At 48.4% G+C, this 19,795-nt stretch overlaps 1 protein-coding gene across 1 annotated transcript in view; it reads left to right on the forward strand.

Moving 5' to 3' along the window:
- Positions 1–19,795, forward strand: part of SNX19 (sorting nexin 19) — a 41,862-nt gene that overhangs the window by 6,120 nt on the left and 15,947 nt on the right. The window contains exons 4-8 of the mRNA XM_028707759.2: positions 840–959; positions 1,154–1,284; positions 4,623–4,719; positions 5,773–5,968; positions 9,941–10,070. Of these exons, the coding sequence (XP_028563592.2) occupies positions 840–959; positions 1,154–1,284; positions 4,623–4,719; positions 5,773–5,968; positions 9,941–10,070 (674 nt within the window). The remainder of the gene's footprint in view (positions 1–839; positions 960–1,153; positions 1,285–4,622; positions 4,720–5,772; positions 5,969–9,940; positions 10,071–19,795) is intronic.

Genomic DNA, 19,795 nt, shown 5'->3' on the forward strand with positions numbered 1-19,795 from the left:
CCCTGCCGCTGTAGTAAGGCTAGGAGAGACCTATGACTGTGGCTGCTTTCACATGGCAGTTTATTCAATTTGCCCAACATTTCCCAGACTTTCCGCATTATATCCAAACGGCGTAAAACCCATTTACGAAAACCTAATGGAACATAGTGCACATTAATGGCTCATTTCCATGTTGTCGGATTCCAGCCAAAAAATCTGTTCACAGCCCCTTTAGCCTGGAAAACCACGGCAAAGTCTCAGAGTTTGGGGTTGTACACCAGCATGCAGTTATTTCCTGTTGTTTTCATCATGGTGAAAAACAAGCAGGCATTTGTGGAAAGGGTGAGGGGGGCAGTGACGTGGCCTGTTGGCGTTCGTTGTTGTGTTGCACCACACCCACTGGTGTAAATGAAATTTAGCACAGTGTGCCAGTATATCGGTGAAAAAGCCACAATTCCAAGATTCAACAGGTCCTGCAGTGGCATGTTTTCAAACAGAGGTTGGATGGCCATCTGCCAGGGATTCTTCAGCGGTGATTTCTGCATTTGCAGGGGGTTTCACTAAATGACCCTATCGGGTCCCTTCCATATCTACAATTCTATGGAAAGAGCGCTAGGAAATGGGGTAGAAGCCACTAGCATTACAGTCAGGAAAGATAGTGCAATATTCCCACATGTAAACCAGGTAGTGCAGGGCTGAGGCACCATTGGCTGTTTTACATTACATTTACAATAGATCAGTGTTTAGGGACCTTCTACTTGTTTCTAGTGCTGGTTGTGGCTGTGGCTAACCCTGATTAAAGTCTGCCCAAGCATGCTCCTAAACTGACCGCTAGAGCATTCTTCTTCTTCTTCTTCCAGCAACTGTGCGCTATTCCTGAGATTGCCAACAGCGAGGAAATGCAAGAATTCCTGGCCCTGAACACAGACGCCAGGATCGCCTTCGTCAAAAAGCCCTTTGTGGTCTCCAGGATTGACAAGGTAAGGGTGCTCAGAGCACAAATGCAAAACATTAAAAAGAGCAACAAATCCCGTTCAAATAACCCAAAATCAGTTCCATACATTTAAACCATTTGGTGTGAAAATGGGGAGAGCGGAACTTTGGCCCTGACAATGTCAAAAGGTCTCCTGTGATCCCTTTTTTAGCTGAACTCTTTTCCCCACCCTTCTTGCAGATTGTGATGAACGCCATTGTGGACACTTTGAAAACGGCCTTCCCCCGGTCTGAGCCGCAGAGCCCAACAGAAGAGCTCAGTGAGGCAGAGGTGGACGGGAAGCCCCAGAACGAAGGGAAGAAGGCTAGCAAGTAAGGGTGCCGCTGGGGGCCAATTCTCCCATTAGCTTTGAACATTGCCCTTCTTTCTGAGTGGCTATTCCTTTAGTCACTCCTTTAGATGTCATTAGATAAGCATGACCAAGAGAGTTCATGTGAGGAAACCGCTAAGCATTTTCAAGTTCATCGCTAGTTTTAACACTTCAGACCACAGAGGTATGGGGTGGAATTGCCTGCATGGGCACTCAAGGAGAAAGCAGGTCCCAGAGAGGAGATGATGCACCCAGAATTTTTGGCCTGGTTCACACATCATACTGAGCCAAACCATGGAGTGGCCACTGGGACCACATAACACCGGTCCTGAGAGATCTGCATTGGCTCCCAGTACGTTTCCGAGCACAATTCAAAGTGTTGGTGCTGACCTTTAAAGCCCTAAACGGCCTCGGTCCTGTATACCTGAAGGAGTGTCTCCACCCCCATCGTTCAGCCCGGACACTGAGATCCAGCGCCGAGGGCCTTCTGGCGGTTCCCTCATTGCGAGAAGTGAGGTTGCAGGGAACCAGACAGAGGGCCTTTTCGGTAGTGGCGCCCACCCTGTGGAACACCCTCCCTTCAGATGTGAAGGAAATAAGCAGCTATCCTATCTTTAAAATACATCTGAAGGCAGCCCTGTTTAGGGAAGTTTTTTATATTTTATGCTGTATTGTTTCTAACACTCGATTGGGAGCCGCCCAGAGTGGCTGGGGAAACTCAGCCAGATGGGTGGGGTATAAATAAATTATTATTATTATTATTATTATTATTATTATTATTATTATTATTATTATTTTATTATATTTAGGGTGGACTCCCTTGGGAGGGGATTGCAGCCAATTTCTCCTCTGCAGCCATTGAGCTGCTTTGCCACCCCAAGGGAAACTGTAGCTTGGCTTAGCGTGCCATCTGAACCTGGACTTGCGGCTTAGTTCCATAAGGTACCGAAAAGAGTATGTCCACCCCCACAGCCCTCCCACCCTCCATCCCAAAGCTGTCCTAAAGTGCTCACTAGGCTTTGGGAAGAAGGCTGGAGGACTCTGGGACACTGTTAGAGGCCTCATGCTTCCTTCCCAAAGCCAAGCACCACTTTAAACCAGCTTTAGGAAAACAGTGGGAGGGCTTGGAGGGGGCATCAAATGTTGCCCAAGGCCACCAGAAAGACACTGAGGGCCGCATATAGCCCTTGGGCCACGCGTTGGACCACCCTGCATCCAGGAATGTCTTTAGCACTTGTCTTGGCTGAATGATTAAACTGGCACTCATTGAGTGCAGAAACCAAGCTGTGCAAGGTTATATTTTTTGGCCGCACAAAAGGATCCTATCCTGAGTTTTCCACTGAGCGCCACATGTTGTTCGGAGGCGACCAGTTGTGAAAGCCAGTGGACACTCAGCTCCTTTATCTGGAGGAGTAGCTGGTTAGTTGGCAGTCAGTGTTTGCCATTACTGAGCACGTGCAGGTCGATTGAGGCCGTCGCTGAGCCTTTGCTGGAATTAGGAGTGTTGTCATCCCTGTGCTGGTATCCGTAGCATTTTTTTATTCCTGGAAAGAGATTTCGCTTCAGGAAAGCAATCCAGTGGGGAGAATTGCATTCTTCCAAAGCTAGAGAAATCTTGGGAGGAAAGAACATTCCTTAGCAATCAACAGACTTCTTGCTTTGTCTAGGAAGCCAGTAGACCCCTTCCAAATAAATCAAGTTTCCCCACAGCCGTAGACTTGACAGTGGATTTTGCAGTTATCAGATGTGTGTCTGGATGTTTGGGAATCCTGTTTTTAAATTGCCCTTCCAAAAGCTGTGCGGTGTGTATAATTTAGTGTCCTTGGGAAGGAGCCCCCAGCTGTATATCTGCTGTATTTTGAATGAAGCTCTGGACACCCCCTTACCAGAAAGCATATTTCGCAGATGGAAACAGGTGCAGAAAATGCAAAATTAATATATCAGGGGGCTGAAACTGCTTCCTTGCAGAGTGCAGTGTTAGCTAGGCTGGTTCTGGGTCCACACAAAAGCCTTATGTTTGAAGGCAGCACCTGTTTCAAAATCTTTCCAGTTTAGTTTAAAGATAACCCTGAAAACAGAGAGTTTTCAAGAATGGTTATGATAGTGTGCTGAGTTCCGTTTTCTATCTTTTAAACTATTGGAAGTCACCTTGTGGCTATTTTGGGGTCTGCTAAATTAAATCTATCATAGTTGGGAATTTGCTCATCTGGTGCTAGTATCTGAACAGCAGATTGAGCAAGCAGGTCATGGGTCATGCAAAAACACTATTTTAAATAATGCTTTTTATAAGGTAGGGTAGGGGGCACTGGGAATGAATTTATGGAACCAAAGGGCCCTGGAAAAACCACTGATTTAAATTATAGTAAAGATTTCAGCTACGTTTTCCTCTGTACATATCAATCAGTGTCCTATTGCTTGTTTGTTTTGGTGGTGCTTGTTTGTTTGTTTGTTTTGGTGACCACCCTACATGATGCCACAACTGGGAATAGACCCTATTTTTCTGGCCTTTGGTCACTACCCCCGGCTTGTTCCTGTTGCTGCCTTTTGCAGGTGCCTCGCTAACATTTCGTTAGCAGGATTTTCCTATGATTCTTGAAGGTTCAACTCAATAGTAATGAGGTGTATGTACCTTTTCTCTAAAGCACATCAATGTAAGTGCACCCATATGACTGCTCAATTTGCTAATCTTGCGGTTGTGTCCTTATAAAATGCAGAAAAATCCTTAGGCACTGTACACAGATTTTTTAAAGAAAACCAAATCAGTCTTTGTTTTTGGACCTACAATCTAGGAGACATAACAAAATCACAGAATTGTAGATTTTGAAGGGATGCCAAGGATCATCTAGTCCACCCCCCTGCAATGCAGGAATACACAGCTGTCCCATAGGGGGATTGAACCCGCAACCTTGGCATTATCAGCACCACACTCTAACCAACTGAACTATCCAGGCCGTACTAGAACTTGGGATTGCCCAATGAAATTAATTGCTAGGAGATTCAGAACAGGTAAAGCATTCCTTCACTCAGGGCATGTGGAAATATTTGTGTGAGAGTGAATGTTGTTGGTCGCTGGGTTAAATGACTTGAAAAGGGGACTAGGTGCATTGGAATATATGTTATGCTAGTCATGCTTTTTTAAACTTAATATTATTATCTTCCATTTTTACTCCTCTTGCCTTTATGACGTTATGTAAAATAACTCTGGGCACAGTGAAGTTCACGCATTCAGCTACCAATAGTTAAGTCAAGGAACCTGCCTGTGTGAGCAGCCTTGAGCTCTTTGGAGGAAAAATGGGTTATAACAGGTAAATAAAAATTCTGGGGTTTTCTCTTTCGCAGGCCTAGGCTGAGATTTGCATCCAGCAAAATTGCTCCGGTCCTGAACGTGCCTGGAGCGCAGGAGAAGATTGCATATTCTTTCAAGGAAGGCACCTCTGTAAGTGTGCACACATGCCTGAGAAAATCTGAATCATAGAAGGGTAGAGTTTAGAAGGGACCCTGGGGATCGTCCAATCCAACCCCTTGCAATGCAGGAATACGCAGTTGTCCCTTACGCAGATCGAACCTGCAACTTTGGCATTATCAGCACCATGCTGTAACCAACTGAGCTATCCATGAATCCGGGCCCCCCGCCGGAGCCACCCCACTGAGTTGCTTCAGCAGGCAGTCCAGGACTGAGTTGTTCCCATTGTTCTTCATTTAATTTACAGTAGTACCTCGGGTTAAGTACTTAATTCATTCCGGAGGTCAGTACTTAACCTGAAACTGTTCTTAACCTGAAGCACCACTTTAGCTAATGGGGCCTCCTGCTGCTGCCATGCTGCCGGAGCACGATTTCTGTTCTCATCCTGAAGCAAAGTTCTTAACCTGAAGCACTATTTCTGGATTAGCAGAGACTGTAACATGAAGCATATGTAACCTGAAGTGTATGTAAGCCGAGGTACCACTGTATTTTTATTTATTTAATTTCAATGTTTGGTAATAATATTTATTGAGTTTTCCATTTTAATAGTCCAATAAGAACCACATTAAAACATTCCAAATTACAATAAAAAAACCAAATATATTGCCAAATTATATATCTTTGGGTGACTTCCCGTGCTCTGAATTTTGCGAAGTGCTAACCATCTAATATCACATTGCATTTCTTAATTAGTCAGTAAACCATTCCAATGTTAATCCTTCACTTAATTTTCATTTATGTTTACAACCACTGGTCTGTTCAAACTTTCGTCTTCATAGTTCTATGTGAAATATTTCCCCTTGTTGTTATCCACATTCCAGCAATTTCGTTTTCAATTTCTATCCTGCCCTGACTCTCAAAGGAGCCCCGTTGTTATGATTTGCTACATTTCTATCCTGCCTTCCCCCTAAGGAGCTCCAAGTGGGGCATGTGGTTCACTCCTTCCTGCGTTTATCCTCACAACAACCCTGAGAGGTAGGCAGAGAGGCAGCGACGGTGGCAGTGACCTTCTCCTTCTTCTCTCAGGTCTCAGAGTTCCTGTCCCTGGCAAGGATGGAGTCCTTCATCCAGAAGCAGGAGAAGCTGATGGAGGCCGTGTTTGACGACAGCCCAGAGGGCGAGGGAGACAGAGATCCTAATGCCTTTAGACGTGCATCCAGTTTGGACATTGGGAAGCCCATGAAGGTGCCACAGCAGCCAGCAGAGGGCAGCAGCAATCCTGGTAAAAATTCTAACCTGTACGCTGTTCCTGTTTCGCCTCTTACTATTGTTAACCGGCCACCCCAATCCCCGCCAAGCCACGCATGGCATTCCAGGCATCTTGACCCTCCACCAAGGTCTGTGCTGCTTTGCGGTGAAGACTGTTGTAGCTTTAAGAAATATGATTTATTCACCTATTTACACCTTCAGTCTGCATGGAGGGTGTTCAAATCTTGCAGCATTGTCGTCTCAAGCAGGGCTTGTTCCCCACGGCAGTGCAGCTAGACTGGGAGTCCAATAGAAAAAAGACAGTCACAGAACCAAGAAACTGCACAAAACAAATGAAATGCTGTGAAAGTCCCTGAAACGAGAAGTAATCAACTAGAAATTACTACAGAAAGAAATGTATTGGATTTTTAGATTTGGTTCCTTAATTCCATCAGGTCTCAATTCTTATATTGACTTTAGTTCCTTCTTGTAATAATTTCTTACAACTCTATTTAATATTACTCTTGTTATTTTTTTACAAACCTTAGCAATCCCACCCTTTGTTTGGACTAGATGGCCTGTCCCTTTAAAAATTCTTTCACCCTACAGTATAAAAACCTGTGATTGGAAGCACCCTATATCAGTCTTTAACATCAGCAGTTAGGAGCGTTTCAGCCCTGTTTTTGAGTTTGTTTAAAATCTAAAACAGCTTATCTCGTATTCCTTTGTAAGTTTTTTTAAAACCTTTTTGTAAAGGAAATACTAGAGTTTTCACAGCGGAGTCCTCAACTCCTTATTACTACTGCTTAAAGGTAAAGGTAAAGGTACCCCTGCCCGTACGGGCCAGTCTTGCCAGACTCTAGGGTTGTGCGCTCATCTCACTCTATAGGCCAGGAGCCAGTGCTGTCCGCAGACACTTCCGGGTCACGTGGCCAGCGTGACATCGCTGCTCTGGCAAGCCAGCGCAGCACACGGAACACCGTTTACCTTCCCGCTAGAAAGCGGTCCCTATTTATCTACTTGCACCCGAAGGTGCTTTCGAACTGCTAGGTTGGCAGGCGCTGGGACCGAACGACGAGTCGGTCCTTGAGTTTGTTTAAAATCATTTAAGGTTTATGATTTCTCTGTTTCCTTCTGAGGAAACTGAATAGTTTAGTGAAACAAGGTTTGTAGCCGGCATCCAGTTAAGGCTCTGTTCAATTCTAGGCTAATTTTTTCCTTAAACTTTTTGATTTTTGTTATTTAGTTTAATTCTATAGACTGGGAGTCCAAGGCATCTCAGCCACCCTGCCTCCAGCCAGCCTGCCCAAGATGGATCTCGGTCTTTTTTCCTCTCCCCTCTTCTTCCCAGCACAACTTGCTAAAGAATCTCTTTTCCTGTTACTTCACATCCAGTTACCTTGGTAACCTTCTGTCTGCCCAGGCCCAATAAATCCTCTCAGATGGGTCATCAACACCTTTCGTCATTTTAATGCCTCTATTCCAGGTGAGGCCCAGGCTTGGAAAGGAAACTTAGCCTGTCTTTTTCCACTGGCCTGTAATCTTCCCTTCAACACTCCAGTTAATCAAAATCCTACCATTTAATAATTTCTAGGGTTTAGAGGATTCCTCCCCCCCCCCAAACTTAGTTACTGCTTTCCAGGCGATGTACAAATTACAAAAAAACCAGCTTTAACTCTGTTAAAAACAACACAGAAAATGACAACAGATACATTTTAAAACCATGTGAAGCGGACACCCATGGCAGAGACCCATTCATCTGGCTGGGAAATCCTGTCGGAACAAAAATGTCCTCAGTTGTTTGCAGAAGCAACGGAGAGCAGGCACCTGTTGTATATCTCAACAGGGATGCTGTTCCACAGAACAGGGGCAGCCACATTAAAGGCCCTGCTCTCCTGAGTTAACTGTGGAGCATGTAAGAATCATAAAATTGTAGAGTTGGAAGGGAGGCTGAGAGTCATCTAGTCCAGCAAGAATCTCAACTAAAGCACCTTTGACACATGGCCATCCAAACTCTGCTTAAAAACCTCCGAGGAAGGAGAGTCCACAACATTCCAAGGGAGTCCGTTCCCCTGTCAAACAGCTCTTACCGGGTCATCAGGGTTAGACTTTTCTGGAGGGGAAGGCTCTTCTGGAGAAATGCCTGGGATGTGGTTTTCCAGAGATGTCCGGAATGTGAACCTGTTCTCTTCTGCTGACCTTTTGGAGTTGCCTAGCGGGCGGGGAAGAGGAGAGTCAAAGCGGGGTTGTTGTTGTTTAGTCATTTAGTCGTGTCCGACTCTTCGTGACCCCATGGACCAGAGCATGCCAAGCACTCCTGTCTTCCACTGCCTCCCGCAGTTTGGTCAGACTCATGTTTGTAGCTTCGAGAACACTATCCAACCATCTCGTCCTCTGTTGTCCCCTTCTCCTTGTGCCCTCCATCTTTCCCAACATCAGGGTCTTTTCCAGGGAGTCTTCTCTTCTCATGAGGTGGCCAAAGTATTGGAGCCCCAGCTTCAAGATCTGTCCTTCCAGTGAGCACTCAGGGCTGATTTCCTTCAGAATGGATAGGTTTGATCTTCTTGCAGTCCATGGGACTCTCAAGAGTCTCCTCCAGCACCATAATTCAAAAGCATCAATTTCTTTTCAAAGTGGGGTAACTGAAGCCAAAACGTAGAGATGGATCCCAGTTGGACGCTGCTTCTCGGGAGGCCTGGCCTTCTGTTCCTCCCACATTCAACCCTTTCCCCTGAATCCCTTCCCATCCTGAAATTGTCTTATGCTGTGATGAGCAACAGAGTCATTAAAACAGGGCTGTTTGCCCTGTGGATGATGGTCTCCGCTGCTGACTCAGGGTGCTACCACAAGGTGGCAGCGGACCACCATGAATTAAAGGAACAGAGGCAATGGGGAATAGGCAGCCATAGCAAATTAATGGCATAGTTTGAACGCTGACTTAAGGCTGCTCAGTAGCCAGTCCCTCTGTCCCTCCAAGAAATGCTGGGAGCTGTAGTCATGCCCCTCATTGGCCCTGCTCCATATCCTCCTCCTGACTGGCTGGAATGTGCCCTTGAGCTGTGATGGGGCTGCTTGCTGGAGTGGATGGATGGAGAGGGGAAATTTCTTTCATTTGCATGGTTGCAATGGATAGATAAGCGTTGGATCTGTTGCAATGCTCAGGTTTGCTTCTAGGTCCACCCGCTGCTGACAGGTGACTCACAATAGCCTGAGAGCTGGTGCAGAGCTGTCCTGATGGTGGCTTACTTGGAGTCAGACCATTGGTCCATCTAGCTCAATATTGTCTACACTGGCTGGCAGCCCCCAGAAGGTTGCCTCCAAGAGGCGTGTACACACACACACACACACCTCACCTGTGAGAAGGGGAACACAAAGATGCATATCTTTGGTTGGGCTTGATAAAAAAATGCTTCTCTACTCCTGCACTGAAGCATAATTTAGCTTGATGAGAGCAAGTTGGTGTGAGCTGCATTCTCCCCATGGCCATAGCTGCAAGCGGTTCGGAAGCTTTCACTTGCAGTTTCAGCTGGCCACGGTTTACTGCGTTGTCCGAATCCTGAAAGGTACCTCGCATTAACTATGGTTTGTCGAAACAAGCTAGGTTCATATCAACTTGGTCAGCTTGTTTCAGGCATAGTTAAGTCAGGTTTGGACAACACAAAAGCTGGCCTTAACTCAAACTGGAAGTTTATGAAGTTCCCCCAGCTGACCAGAAGTGAGGGGAAGGGGGTGTTAAAGGTGGACACTTGCTGCAGCTGATACTTGTCACAGTAAACTGTGGTTTAGCACAGGGATGGGGAACCTATGGCCCTCTAGATGTTGGGACTCCCAGGTCCCAACAAGTCCCACTAGCTTGGCCATTGGTTGGGGATGATGGGAGTTGTAGCACTGCAGTACCTGGAGGGCCAAAGGTTTCCCCATCCCTAGTCTGGATGGGTGGACAAACGGCCTCACCTGGTGCAAGGCAGTTTCCTTACCTTACCTTTGTGTCACCTTGACTTTGCAGAGTCAGAGACATTACTTGCGGATGTTGCCTTGGACCTCCTCCGCCTGATTATGGTGGATCACTGGAGCTGGCTGTGCACGGAGAACATGCAGAAGGTCCTGCAACTGCTCTTTGGGAGCCTGGTCCAGAGGTAAGTCATGCAACTGGAGGAAGAGCATTTGAACTCGGTGCTGAGAGTGGTCAGGCCATTCAGCTCTCTGTAGGCTTTGCCTGTAGAGCAGGAGTGGGGCTCCCATCATCCCTGATGGCTGGAACTCATGGGGACTTGGAGTCCAACAACATCTGGAGAAGGTTCTCCACCCTTTGCCTACATGTTTCTGCATTATATAGTAGAGTCCTCTCCACAAAGTCAGCTATTTCGACCAGGCATATGGAACCCAGGCCCTTCCAGGTGTTACTGGAGTACAGCTCTGATTGTTGGCCATGATAGTTGGATCTGGCAAGAGCCCAGCATCAACCGAAAGGCCACAGGTTGCCCGTCCCTGCTGATGAGAGTCAGATGTGCACTGTTAGCCGGCCACGAATCTCCATCCAGGAGTAATCATAGCTTTATGAAAGAGATTTCAGCCTGGCCTACTTCACAGGGTTGTTGTGAGGAGAATATAGACAGGGAAGAGAAGCACGTATGCCACCTTGAGGAAAGGAGAAATAAAAATGTAAGGAATAATAAAAGAGACTGATGTTTAAGAAAAACCTTTCTCGGTTGTTAAAGTTCTTAGATTACAGTGGTACCTCGGGTTACGTACACCTCAGGTTACATATGCTTCAGGTTACAGACTCCGCTAACCCAGAAATAGTGCTTCAGGTTAAGAACTTTGCTTCAGGATGAGAACAGAAATCGCGCTCTGGCAGCGCGGCAGCAGCAGGAGGCCCCATTAGGTAAAGTGGTGCTTCAGGTTAAGAGCAGTTTCAGGTTAAGTACGGACCTCTGGAACAAGTTAAGTTCTTAACCTGAGGTACCACTGTACACTGTACACAGATTCTTAAGTGTGATGCAGGCCATCTTGTTCCAGTCTGTACTGATTAAGTAAATTCAAGCACACTTGTGATGGAATGACAGTCTGAATTGAATGTAAGCAGTACTTAACCCGAGGTACCACTGTATAAGCAACAACACCTTGTCCCGATGCTGAAAAGATCTGAGTTTAGAGGCCCTTGGAAGAGAATTCCATCAAAGTGAGAGACCCTACAGAGAAGGCCTTTTCCCCAGATGAAACATCCCTGCCCTAAGGTATCTGACCTAGCTAGGGATGATGGGAGTTGTGGTCCAAAAGCAGCTGGAGAAGCACGTTTGGGAAGCACTGGTGCCGGCAGTACTGAGCTGGACTGACCGATAATCTGGCGCAGGAATATAGGCTGCATTTTCCTGTGTGCATTCACTGGATCAATCAACACAAGCTTTAGTTGATTCACCTTCTGTTTGGGCCTTGGGCGCTGGACCTTCTCTGATGCTCAGCGACCCACCAGCCCTCCTCCTGCAGCAGACAGCCCCAGAGGACAACCGTCTGGGGTAGACGAAGGACAGCGTGTTAGCGGTCTAGCTTATTTGAGCTCCTTTGAGGCATAGGTTGCCAAGAACCGCAGAGGTCAAGGGGATGCTGACAGGTGCTGGAATGCCCGTTTTCTTTTTAAAGAAAATCGGGTCAGGAAGAGTGAGTCGCATCTCCTAAATGGGCTTCTTAAAAGTAGATGGACCAGGCTGGAAACTGATACTCAGAGAGAGACGAGGCACAAGGGCTTTGAGAGGAATGTCATTGCCTGCTAATACGCTGGGTAGCCTGGGGCTCAGGTCATGTGGACTTGGTATTTATTTATTTTTTAAGAGAGAAGAAGTCACACGCTAAGTTCCTGCCTCGGCTTGGAATCCCAAGGGGGTCTCAGCAGAGAAAATGTCCCTTGCGAGGCCGTATTAGGCGAGGAACTGCAAAGCCAGCAGCCTTTGGTTTCTGCAGCTGTGAAACGGGTCGGGAGCAGGGTGGCACTTTTTCCAGCATGGTTTGGGTGCTCAACCTGGGTGCTTTTTGTGGCATGGTTTGGGTGCCCACCAGCACCTCTGCTTTTCACCTGCAACATGGAACTTGAATGATAGGAGGGTTGCAGAGGGAAGGGTGTGCGTGAAAAGGCAGGGGTGGAATTTTGCCGCAGTTCCCACTTGTTGCTTATAGAGCGCCTCAGAATCTTCCAGGCTCTGTCCGCAAGAAAGTTTTGAACAGGTGAGACACTCTGTTCACAGTCTGAAGAGAAGAAGGTGGCAGGATGCTGGGAGGGGGCTTTGATGCAGAGAGATGTTCAGAACAGGTTCGGGTGAGAAGGGTAGCTTGGCGGGTATTGTGCGTGAGTCAAGGCAGGAGGATTGCTGCGGCTTCTCTCAGGAACTCGCCGCAACTTGGAGACCTTTCGAACTGAGCTGTAATTTTTTAAAAACCTTTGATGATAACCTCTCTACCCGAAAGCTGCAGCTGCTGCCTCATACAACAGTACAGTCATACCTCGGGTTGAATGTGCTTCAGGTTGAGCGCTTTTGGGTTGCGCTCTGTGGCAACCCAGAAGTAACGGAGTGCGTTACTTCCGGTTTTCACCACTTGTGCATGCGCAGACACTCAAAATGATGTCACCCGCATGGATGGAAGCGGCAAAACGTGACCCGTGCATGCGCAGACGTGCCGTCACATCTTATGTTCTATTCAGGATGTGAACGGGGCTCTGGAACGGATCCCATTCGCATCCCGAGGTACCACTGTATATAAATGAAGAAATAACAAAACAAAAAACCATGATAGGCCCTGGCATTGAATGACGACACACTTTTGCCCTGCAGGGAACATTTTCTATCCTACATTTCTCCCCCCTCCAAGGATCTCAAGGTAGCATACGTAGTTCCCCATCTCATCATTTAATCCCCACGACAACCCTGTGAGGTAGACCAAGCCGGGAAGCAGTGACTGGACCCCCCAAGGTCATTCCCAGTGAGCTTTGTGGCTGAGTGGGGGATTTGAACTCCGGTCTCTCAGGTCCTAGTCCTCATTTAACCCCCACAACAACCCTGTGAGGTAGGCTAGGCTGGGAGGCAGCAACTGGCCCCCCAGGTCATAACAGTGAGGGGGATTCGAACCCAGGTCCTAGTCTGGCACCCCAACCCACGGCACCACCACCACCACCGTCTCTCTCGCCTCTCACTTTCGTCTTCCTTCCCAATGTTGGGAAGGGAATCTTGCCTTCTAAATTTCTCCCGGTGATTAGTTTTGTGTCGGTGGCTGAGGGAGAAGAAAACCAGATGCCCGAAAAAGGTATTGCTCAGGAAGGCAAGCAGCCCCCTCCCTGCCCAAAGCGTGTGTTAGGCCGATCCAATTATGCAACGATGGAACGAGCCTTTTTTTGGTGGCTGGACGGGGGGGGAGATGGGGGGGGGGGAGGGTCGGCCAAGAGATGAGATCATCCGGAGCCGAGAAAAGATTCCCCGCTTGGGTGGTCTCTTAAACTCAGCCCGTAAACAAATCCCTTCGGGACCAATGCAGGCATTTCAGTACTACGGCTAGCAAAGCATGTTTGTGTAAGAATCTGCTGTAAAATGAGCAGCCGAGGGGGGTGGGAGCAAAGCAAGCTTGGAATCGGAGAATTGTCGAGCGGGAAGGGACCCCAGAGGGTCATCTAGAGCAGTCCCCTGCAATGCAGGAATTGCACCTTCAGAACTCCTGTGGGGTCCCCTCCCCACACAACAGGTTGCCCTTTTTTCTTTCTTCCTGGAAGTCAGTGGCAGCTATGGATGTGCTAGCAAGACACCATTGGGGTTCGTGAGTGGGCTAAGCCTCCTGAATAGCTCAATTGGTTAGAGCGTGGTGCTGATATCTCCAGGGCTGCAGGTTTGATCCCTGTATGGGGCAGCTGGATATTCCTGCATTGCGCAACAGTTTGCACTTGATCAGTGTTTCCCCAACTTGGGTCTCCAGATGTTTTTGAACTACAATTCCCATCATCCCTCACCGCTGGTCCTGCTAGCTCGGGAGGATGGGAGTTGTAGTCCCAAAACAGCTGGGGACCCAAGTTTGGGGAACACTGGTGGTGGCAGTTTGGAAAACACCAGAGTAGATGATCCTCAAGGTTCTATCCAACTCTACTATCCTATGGTCCTGACAGTTAAGATGCAAGCCCTCTTTTCATGACGCAGCCCCTTCATCTGCATAAACCCACCCCTCAATCTGCATATCTTTTACCCTGGGTTCCGCGTCTGGGATGCAGTGCTGGGAATGCATGTGATGCACACGCTCCCAGTGGCAGCCGGCGTTGCATTCCCCCCAAATGTGCTTGGACTCCCAATATGTGTCAGTCCCAGCCAGCATGACTATAGGAACATAAGGAGCCTGGCTGCTGGATCAGACCAGTGGCCCAGTGGCCCATTGGCCCAGCATCCTGCTCTCACAGCGGCTGATCAGATGCCCACTGGGGAGGCAGAGTATAGCCATTGCGGCTAGTAGCCATCAATAGCCTTAACCTCCAGGCCCAGGGTTTGAATGTGCCCCCAGACCTCCCTCTCTGGTCCTCTGGTCCTCTCTTGCTTGGCCCTGCTTCATGTCCTCCTTGAGTGTTTCTGCCTGCCTGGAATGTGTCCTTGGACTCCAGTAAGGTTTCTTGCTTCTGTGGATTAGAGCAACGTTTCCCAAACTTGTGTCTCCAGCTGTTGTTGGACTACAACTCCCATCATCCCTAGCTAGCAGGACCAGTGGCCAGGGATGATGGGAACTGTAGTCCCAAAACAGCTGGAGACCCAAAATTGGGAAACACTGGATTATAGAAGGTAGAGAGGCGGCGTGTAGCAGTGTCTGTAAAAACGTGACTATTGTACAGAGGTAGAATTGGCACCATTGCCCCAGCCACCTTTGCCTCTGGGCCCAATCCACCACCGGTAAGTGGCCCTCGGAAGATTTCCCTTAGAGGAGTGCGGCCCTCTGGTTGACAAAAGGTTCCCTCTCCCAGGTGCAGAAAGTAAGAGCATTATCCTTCTCCGCTAGCATTTTGTAGGATATTCTTCTCTTTGCATTGGCGAAAGGACTGATAGTTTTGGGAAGGGCGGGGGGCTGAAATTCAAGGACTTTGAGAGAGAGCTGCCTGCGAAGGAGGAACGAGCAACAGCGTGTCCTGGCTATTAATGGCTTTTGGTGTCATTAGGTGAGAGGACAGTGAGCATCCCAGTTATCTTGATCCCTTTCTTTGATCCTGTGAGTCAGCGGTGGGATAAAAATACGGCGCGAGACATCTGTACCCTGCCCTCAGGCTGTCCTTTTTGGCACGGGATGCTAGTGTGTCAGAGGGACAGGTAATGCTAGCCCATCGGTTGGTGCCGAGCACCGAGACAAAATGATGTTTTTGGCCCACCTGGCTTCTGCCGAAGCAGACCTGTTCGGATGCACAGAATCACAGAGTTGCAGAGGATCGTCTAGTCCAAACTCCCTGCAATGCAGGAATCTTTTTCCCAATGTGGGGCTCGAACCCTTGGCCCTGAGATTAAGAATCTCAGGCTCTACCTACTGAGCTGCCCCACCTTTCGTTGAGGTGGTATGTGGATTCTCACGCGGATGAATCCAGACCCATAGAACGCAGCCCTGTGGAACTCGAGGGGCAGCCCACAGAAGCCCAACTGATAAAGCAGACCGAGACGTGATTTGGAGAGGGAGGAGGAATCATGGGTGGGGATATGTGTAAGTCTGCGAGGAACACGACACCAATTGGCAGGTCTCTTTGAAGGCCAGAGATAGGGCTTTGGAGCTGAGGGCACAGCTCGGCCGCATCCCTTGGCACAATGCCTCTGCAGTCCTGCGAGGCGACTGCTCTTGAGAACTAGCCACTTTAAATAGGCTTCCCGGAAGAATAAACATTCCTGACAGGCTTTGGGAGAAAGGCACTAATCCCATTTTTGGAGAATCTTGCTTGTGACTATCAGTTACATTTGCGCAGTCTGGAGGAGAAGGGAGCGTAGCTCAGTGAGAGAGCATGCACCTGGCCTGCAAAAGGGAGCCAGGTCCAGCCGCTGCCTTTTCCAGTTTAAAAAAAAACACACGTAGCAGGAGATGAGGAAGAGCATCTTCCAAAGATGATGGGGAGCCCTTGCCAATCAGAGCAGGCAGCACTAGACCGGGTGGACAAAAAGCATCACCTGGTAGAAATCACTTTCTTAGATTCCATAGAATTGTAGACTTGGAAGGGACCCAAAGGGTCATCTTGGGTAGAAGGGGGGGAAACCCCTGAGTGTATTGCTTGATTGCCAGTTTCCAAGCTTTTCTGGATGCCCATAAAACCCTGGACCAAAGATAGCAAGGCAGATGTAGAATTGTAGAGTTGGAAGTGATCTAGCTGCATTGGAGGATGAGCCTTGGCGATCCTTAGATTCCATGGTTCGAATACAGGGATATGCAGCTGTCCCATACAGGGATCGAACCTGCAACCTTGGCATGACCAGCACCACACTATAACAGTGTAACTGCACTCCAGCTGCCATCAGCCCCAGCCATCATGGTCAGGGGCGATGGCAGTTGTACTTCAGCCACATCAGGAAGGCACCATATTGGCTACCCCGACTTAGGAGGTAAGAAGAACTCTATCAGTAGGCAGCCAAAGGGAAGCCCCCAAGGAGGAGCTGAGTGCCAGACCACTCCTCATCAGCAGCTGGTTCTCAGAGGCTATCATATACTATCATGGCTAGTATATGCAGATACGCATTTGTCTGATCCCCTTTGAAGACCATCAAAATTCGTGGCCATTACCACATAGCCTAGCAGCAAATTCCACAGTTCTATTTGCTCCGTGAAAGAACTAGGAGCCCCTCTAAACTCTGTTCCCATAGTAGGGAACAGCCACAAAGACTTCTAGGGCCCTGGCATTGCCTTCTGTTGCAGTAGAAAGTTATGCTTTCATTGGAAGTATAATGAAAGTCCCTTGGGAACTTCTGTGTTGTTGTTGTTGTTGTTTTTCTGTTTCTCACAAATGAATTTGCTTTCTTTCCATTTTTGCTGGAAATTCTTTTTTGAAACCAAGAGCCTTTAAAGATGTTCCTGAGCAGGGTGGCAGCTGCATAGGTGGAGTGGAGTGTCTGGTAAAGGTAAAGGGACCCCTGACCATTAGGTCCAGTCGTGGCCGACTCTGGGGTTGCGGCGCTCATCTCACTTTATTGGCCGAGGGAGCCAGCGTACAGCTTCCGGGTCATGTGGCCACCATGACTAAGCCGCTTCTGGCGAACCAGAGCAGCGCACGGAAACGCCATTTACCTTCCCGCCGGAGCGGTACCTATTTATCTACTTGCACTTTGACATGCTTTCGAACTGCTAGATTGGCAGGAGCAGGGACCGAGCAACAGGGATTCGAACCGCCGACCTTCTGATCGGCAAGTCCTAGGCTCTGTGGTTTAACCCACAGCACCACCCGCATCCCGGGGTGTCTGGAATTTAGCCCAAATAAATATAGGTGGTGGTGGGGAGAGAAATACCACCTTTTCTCCTCTGCAGGCTGCTTTTATGAGATCCCACCTGGGCTCTGCTTCTGCTGTTTGCAAGAGTTCCTTCGAGACAGGCTGCACCCTTTTTGCAAGTCCACCTCCCCGGTATCATTTGAGACCCACGCTCTGTGCAAACTGTTAATCCAGAGATAAAGAGACTGCCTCTCATCGCATCCTGGCTGTCTGCACTTTGGAAACCCGAGACGGGCTTGAGTGGGGTGGCTTCTGGGACTGGGTGGGGGAGGGCTCGGAGGAGCACCGTGCTCTCTAAAGGGACGTTTAGGCACATGCACTGAGCGAGGTTGGTGTTGGGTTCCAGAGCGGGAGTTAAAATAAATGAGAAGCATCTTCAACTTGGTCACTGGCAAGTTGAGCATCACCTAGCCCTGTCCTGACTCCCTTCCCAAATTCCCACCCTGTGATCCTTTGGTGTGGCATGGGGCAGTATGCAGCCTTGGCACAGAACCCTGCAAAGGACTTGCCTCTGTGCCTGCCCACCTCTGCAGCTGTGGCACACAGACCTAAAACAGGCCTGGATACCACAGAGCCATCCTTTCCCCCCTTCCAGCAAGGTTTTGTCTTCCTCAGCTGCCATGGTAGAAATCAGCACTTCACACCCGCAGAACACGGCTCAGTGTCCATCTCTACGATTCTACTTTGGCCAGGGCTCGTTCTCACAAAGTAGCAGGTGGGGAAGAAAATGAAGTTTCCCTGCTGCAGTCAGTGCTGGAGAAGTCCCCAATCAGGCAGACTCTTTTTTTCCTGATCCGATTGATAGGGTTTTCTGCTCTCACACACAGCAAACTTAACAGCTTTTATGGAGGTGGCAGAGTTAATCACAAACTGGTTAATAAGAGACCGCAAGAAACTAGCTTTGCAGGAGAAACAGGGGAACTGCATTGCTGGTCAAAAACCTCAAATGTCGCATATTTCCTTCACCTTTTCACCTACCTTCATCCTGACTCTCTTTTTCCTACTCTAAGGGAGACGGGGCCTTAAGATAGAAACAGGCTCAGGCCCTGAATAATCCAAGGCCCTTACAGACCCCAAACCCATGCATTCTCTTTCCACACAAATGAAATAGTAAAGTTTCATTTCCCCACTCTACTTCTTCGGGATGTGTCAAGGAAGTGTTGCCAACGTGCAGGCTGAAACTTACCAGCCTTTGCACCTTGGGAGTCAAGAGGGTGTGATTTACAGATCAGTGGATGCAGTATCCAGACAACTTCTCATTTTATCATTGATATTCTTATTATTTTTTTACGTTTAAGGAGCTCTAGGGGGGATTCATGGTTCTCCCCCTGCCTATTTTATCCTCGACCCTGCGAGGTAGGCTAGGCTGAGCAATGGAGACTTGATCCAAGGTAACCCAAATGTCCTTCACAGCTGAACAGGGATCTGAGCCGGGGTATCCCAGGCCCTAATCTGACGTTTTAACCCCTGCACTGTGCTGGCTCACATTTTGGTCAATTTGAATTCTGCATTTCACAGAAGAAACGGATTCTGGCAGGCAGACAGGCATGTGCTTTTTATCTATGTATTACGTTTTTTATTCCACCTTTCCCTGCAGGGTTCTCTCCCCTCATTTACACACACAACAGCAACCATGTAAGGTACGGTAAGCCAAGAGGCAGTGACCAGCCCAAGCTTACGACCAGGGTCAAGTGGGGGATTTGAACCCTGGTCCCTGGTCTCTCTCCCAGGCCCTACTCTTGACACTTTAACCCATTGCTTCTGAAACTTTGAGTCCCCAGCTGTTGCTGGAGTACACCTCCCATCATCCCTGACCACTGGTCCTGCTAGCTAGAGATGATGAGGGTGGTAGTCCAGCAACAGCTGGGGACCCAAGTTTCAGAAGCGCTGCTCTAACTACTACACTGCCACTGACTGTCTTAAAGGGGAGATATGTGCCACTTTTTCAGCTTTCACTGACATGGAAATTCTCACTTCTAGGCACAAGAGGGCACTGTTGGCTACCTTTTCCCCTTCCTCCTCCTCTTCCTCCAGCCACTAGTTCTAGTTCATAACAAGGAGATGTACCAGTGATGCAGCTCAGAGCATCAGAACTGAGGTGCAACCGGAGACTTTAAAAAGAGGCTGCCGGCATGTTTCGCCAGCCGACTCTGGGAAGGATCAAGCCAGCCCTGCTTAAGAGATGTTGCTTTGGAGCCTACAGGCTTTGTAGGATACAGGAATGCCCCCCCCCCTTTTCTTCTCCTTTTGCATCAATACTGGCTTGAGAAATAAGGATCAGGCCCATTTCCACCCCAAGCAGCTGCTCTGCATAAGAATGGCGTGCTGGATTAGGCCAATGGCCCTTCTAGTCCAGCATCTTGTCCTCACAGGGGCCACTGAGATGCCTGTAGAATACC

This window comes from Podarcis muralis, chromosome 15 (genome assembly GCF_964188315.1).
Source record: "Podarcis muralis chromosome 15, rPodMur119.hap1.1, whole genome shotgun sequence".
Classification (NCBI taxonomy): Eukaryota; Metazoa; Chordata; class Lepidosauria; order Squamata; family Lacertidae; genus Podarcis; species Podarcis muralis.